This window comes from Melospiza melodia, unplaced genomic scaffold, assembly GCF_035770615.1.
Source record: "Melospiza melodia melodia isolate bMelMel2 unplaced genomic scaffold, bMelMel2.pri scaffold_18, whole genome shotgun sequence".
Taxonomy (NCBI): domain Eukaryota; kingdom Metazoa; phylum Chordata; class Aves; order Passeriformes; family Passerellidae; genus Melospiza; species Melospiza melodia.
In genome coordinates, this window is record NW_026948525.1 from 5,228,215 (window position 1) to 5,233,183 (window position 4,969).

Here is a 4,969-nt window from a genome sequence, read left to right on the forward strand (position 1 = left end):
ATGTCACAATCTGTTCTGTGAGGTCACAACCTGCTCTATGATCTTACACAGCCACCAGGTGATGTCACAACCCACTCGCTGATGCCACAGAGCCACCCTCTATGATGGCAGACTCTACTCTATGACCTCAGACCCTACTCTGGGATGTCACAGCCCTCTCAGTGATGTCACAATACCGTCAAGAACTCAGTTCTATTGAAACATTGAAGTTTCTTGCAATTTAAAGAGATCCCTCTCAGGGACACAACTGAGAAAGTGTCCCCAGGTTGCAGTTAGAGCAGAACACTGGAGGCAGTGATCACAGCTGGGGACAAGCAAGGCAAAGGTGTCTCTGGTGCTGAGCACCACTGGATGTGTTTCAGGAATGAAAAGGGCCAAGGCCTGAGCCCCAGCTCCTGGCCAGGCAGATCCTGTCCTTCCCTCCTTGCTCAGGGCTCTTCCCGGGATGGGCACTGGCATGTGGGCATGTGCAATGGCAAGGGCAGGAGCATGGGGCAGCCCCTGCCAGGCTGCTGAGCAGGGACAAGGAGGCAAGGAGGCCCCAGCCCTGCAAGGGTCACTTGTCCTCTCCTGGCCTCAGGCCCAGGCCCAGCAGCCATGGCCAAAGCGCTGCCCAAGTTGGCTCTGGCAGGGCTGTCTTGCAGATGCTGCACATCCCTGTGCCCTGTGCAGCCCAGGCTGTCCCACGGTGTCCCTGCCCTGTGCCTCTGTCCCTGCAGGCTGTCGGCATTCCCCGGCTGCCCCACCTGGCTGGGCCCTTCCTTTGCTGACAGCTCTGCCTCCTGCCTGCCTCTGCCTGCCCACACAAAGCCTTGGCCTTGATACCAAAAGGGGTAATTCAATTTTTTACTGTGCCTATGAACTTTGAGCAGAGAAACAAGGCATTCAGGGGCTCCCTTCCCAGCAGGAACGGTTGGAAGAGTAGATGAAGACATCTGGCTCAAGAATGCAGTGATAGAAAAAGCAAGGGCTGAATCTGGGAACTTGGGGTGGGTTTTATGGAAATTTGGTACATTTTAATACACACATAGTGACTGTATATAGGCGATACACTGGTAGAGTCACTTGTCCATGTAAGGAGTCATCACCTGCTGCACCTGAGGCCTGAATAAATGATGCTCTCTTTAACATCAGATTAGTATTAAGGAGTCTTATTCTGATATTTTGGCTATTTGGTGACAGCAGAGGCTCACAGAATCAAGGATCCAGCTGTGATACTTGGAACCCCATGGAACAAAGGGTCCGTTGTGATGCAGTGGAACCCCATGCAACCAAGAGTCCATTGTATCAGAGCAAGGCCTCACGGAACCCAGGAGATCATTGCTGACAGTTTGGAAGCTCATGGAACCATGGAGTCATTGTGAGAGTTTGGGGCTGCATTGAACCAATGGTCCATTGTGACACTGCAGAACCTTCTGGAATCAAGGCGGTCATGTTATTCTATAGAACCTCATGGAACAAAGGATCATTGGTGACACAGTGGAACTCAGACCATTGCTGACAGTGTGAAAGGTCATGGAACCAAGGGTCCATTGTGACACAGCAGGGCCTCATGGAACAAAGGGTCCACTGTGGCTCTGTAGGGTTTCACAGAACGAAGAAGAACATTTTGACCCTATGGGGCCTCATGGAACCACCTGGCACTGTGACACACTGGGGCCGCATGGAGCCAAGGGGCCATTTAGACACTGAGGAACTTCACAGAACCAAAATCTATTGTGATGCTGTGGAACCTCATGGAAGCAAAGGTCCATTGTTACACTGTGGGGCCCTGTGGAACCAATGGGACAATGGTGACACTGTGGTGCTCCATGGAATCAATGGGACCATGGTGACACTGTGGTACTCCATGGAACCAAGGGGCCATTCTGATTCTGCTTTTCCTCATGGAACCAAGGGGCCACTAAAGCACTGCAGGGCCTTGTCAAACTAAGGCAGCCTTGTGACACTGCAGGGCCCCTTGGAACCAATGGTCCATTGGGATATTGCAGGGCCTCATGGAAACACAGAGACCATTATGAGCCTTTGGAACCCATTGTAAGCAAGGGGCGATTGTAGCACAGCAGGGCCTCATGGAATCAAAGGACCACAGTGACACTCTGGGGCTCCATGAACAAAGGGGCCATACTGACACTGTGGAACCAAGGAGGCCATTGCTGAGCTATGGGGCATCATGGAATTGAGGGTCCACTGTGACACAGCATGGCCTCATGAAACCGTGGAGGCCATTTTTACACTTTGAGGCCTTGTGAAACTAAAGGGCCATTGTGGCACTTTGCATCCCCATGGAACCATGGAACCAAGGTGTCCATTGGGACACTATGAGGCCCTGTTTGGCCAAAGGGCAAGTGTGGCACAGTGTGGCACCATGGAATCAAAGAGACAATTGTGACACTAAAGGGCCCCATGGAACAAAGGATTCATGGAAGAATGTGGGACTCAAGGAACCAAGGTTCACTGTGACATTGCTGAGCCTCATGGAATACTGGAGAGCATTGTGACCCTTCAAGGCCTCATTGAACCAAGGAGACCATTTTGAGACTGCAAAAAACTCTATTGAAACAATGCAGCGAGAATTAATTTGTCATGGTTACTTTTCCTGTTTATAGGTTGATATCAGCAATGTCCAATTGATATTGACCCCAAGCAACTTCTAATGCAGTCAAAACAGATATGAAAGTCAAGACCCTTAATGGCTGACAATCATTAACACTTTGTCCCCACCCTCTCCCCACCATTTCACTCATGCAACCTGTGGCACTCCTATGGATCAGGAAGGATGTGCCCAGCAGGAGCAGGGCAGTGATTCTTCCCCTGTGCTTAGCACTGGTTGGGAAGCACCTAAAGTGCTGTCTCCAGTTCTAGGAGCCCTAGAGTGGGCAATAGGAAGAAATGTGTACCAGGAAAGAGTAAAGAAAGCAAAGGTGAAGCCAAGGAAATGCTCAGGGCAGTTTTGGGGGGTTGCCAGGCAGCCCTGGCTCTGAGCAACAGCGTCTGCAGTAGGACAGGAAACTCCCAGCTGATGGGAACAAACATTCTGGCTGACTGCAGAGGCCAGGACAAAGCTGGGTGGTTTCCCTGCCATCCCCCAGCCCTTGCTGGCCTCAGGGGCTGATGGCATTTGTGCTCCCTCAGGTTGATGTCCCCACACCAACAGCATGGGGTGCTCCCCCTGCTCTATGCAATGCAAACAGGGGCTCCTGAGCCAGCGCTGCCGTGTCTGTGCCTGCAAGGATGGAGCACCTGTGTGAGCTGGGGGAGAGGCCAGGGCTGCAGAGGGGGGATGTTGTTGGCAGCTCCATCAGGACACTCTGGGACGGTGCCCTGGGCTGTCCAGTGCACTGGGGATAGATCAGGCCCTGCTCTGCTGCTCCTTCCCATCTGCCCCAGGCCCCAGCCATGCTGTTTCTCCCTAGCCTGCCCACAGCCAGCCTATGGCTTCTCACGGGGCTTTTCTGTGCTGAGCATTGGCCTGGCCGTGTTCTTGAGAGAGTCTGGGCAAGGAGCCTGGAGCCCCCAGGCTCTGGCCTGAGGCGTCAGCACTGCCCCAGCAGTGCCCATGGCCTGTCCCTGCTGCAGCCCCGGCACTGCCACCTCCAGGGCTGTGCCCAGCCCCAAGAGCACTCAGGCTCTGCAGCCACACCAGGGCCACCAGGGCAGCAGGGCAGGGCCACAGCAGCAGCACTGGCAACACCAAGTGCTGCTGCTGCTGGGCACAGCTGCTGGGCCAGCACTGATCTGCCCCCAGCTCTGCACACAGACATTGCTGCTGCAGCTCCAGAGAAGGCAACAAAAGGGCATCTCTGCAGAAAACTTTGCTGGGACATCCTTTACTTCCTTTAAATACACCAAGAGTGCAGTCCCCCATTGACACAGTCTGTGGCCACAGGGAAGGTGGAGAGAAACACAATGAATAATGGTACAAACAATGACATTTATTTGTGGAAAATATTAAAAACTAAAGCAAGGGAAAAAATACTCCACAAGCAAACCAACAGAAAGTATCAAATATGACTTTGTTAGAAGTGATTTGCTGAAATTGGCAAGCAGTTTATTGTTTCTGAAATCATCCAGTCATCAGTCTCCACACTGCAGCCTTGAGCTCCTGGTTCCTCAGGCTGTAGATGAGGGGGTTTAGGGCTGGAGGCACCACTGAGTACAGAACTGACAGGGCCACATCCAGGGATCTGGAGGAGATTGAGGGGGGCTTCAGGTAGGCAAATGCTGCAGTGCTGATGAACAGGGAGACCACAGCCAGGTGAGGGAGGCAGGTGGAAAAGGCTTTGTGCCGTCCCTGCTCAGAGGGGATCCTCAGCACAGCCCTGAAGATCTGCACATAGGAGAAAATAATGAACACAAAACAACCAAATGATAAACTGCTAGTAACCACAAGAAGTCCAAGTTCCCTGAGATAGGATTTGGAACAGGAGAGTTTCAGGATCTGTGGGATTTCACAGAAGAACTGGCCCAGGGCATTGTCCTGGCACAGGGGCAGGGAAAATGTATTGGCTGTGTGCACAAGAGCATTGAGAAAGCCACTGGCCCAGGCAGCTGCTGCCATGTGGGCACAAGCTCTGCTGCCCAGGAGGGTCCCGTAGTGCAGGGGTTTGCAGATGGACACGTAGCGGTCGTAACACATGACGGTCAGGAGTGAAAACTCTGTTGCAAGAAAGAAGATTAGTAAAAATAGCTGTGCAGCACATCCTGAGTAGGAGATGTTCCTGGTGTCCCAGAGGGAATTGTGCATGGCTTTGGGGACAGTGGTGCAGATAGTGCCCAGGTCAGTGAGGGCCAGGTTGAGCAGGAAGAAGAACATGGGCGTGTGCAGCTGGTGGCCGCAGGCTACGGCGCTGATGATGAGGCCGTTGCCCAGGAAGGCAGCCAGGGAGATGCCCAACAAGAGGCAGAAGTGCAGGAGCTGCAGCTGCCGTGTGTCTGCCAATGCCAGCAGGAGGAAGTAGCTGATGGA

At 53.0% G+C, this 4,969-nt stretch overlaps 1 protein-coding gene across 1 annotated transcript; it reads right to left on the reverse strand.

Annotated features, from left to right (window-relative positions):
* Positions 1 to 2,861: 2,861 nt before the first annotated feature.
* LOC134433341 (olfactory receptor 14J1-like) lies at positions 2,862 to 4,717 on the reverse strand. The gene is made up of 2 exons (XM_063182198.1): positions 4,097 to 4,717; positions 2,862 to 2,870 (listed from the first exon to the last, which is right to left on the reverse strand). Exons 1-2 carry the CDS (start codon positions 4,637 to 4,639, stop codon positions 2,862 to 2,864), a joined length of 552 nt encoding a protein of 183 aa, XP_063038268.1. The 5' UTR covers positions 4,640 to 4,717.
* Between the last annotated feature and the right edge of the window lie 252 nt (positions 4,718 to 4,969).

Coding starts and splice junctions, on each gene's coding strand:
- LOC134433341 (XM_063182198.1), bottom strand. CDS start 4,639: ATGTGTTACGACCGCTACGTGTCCATCTGCAAACCCCTGCACTACGGG.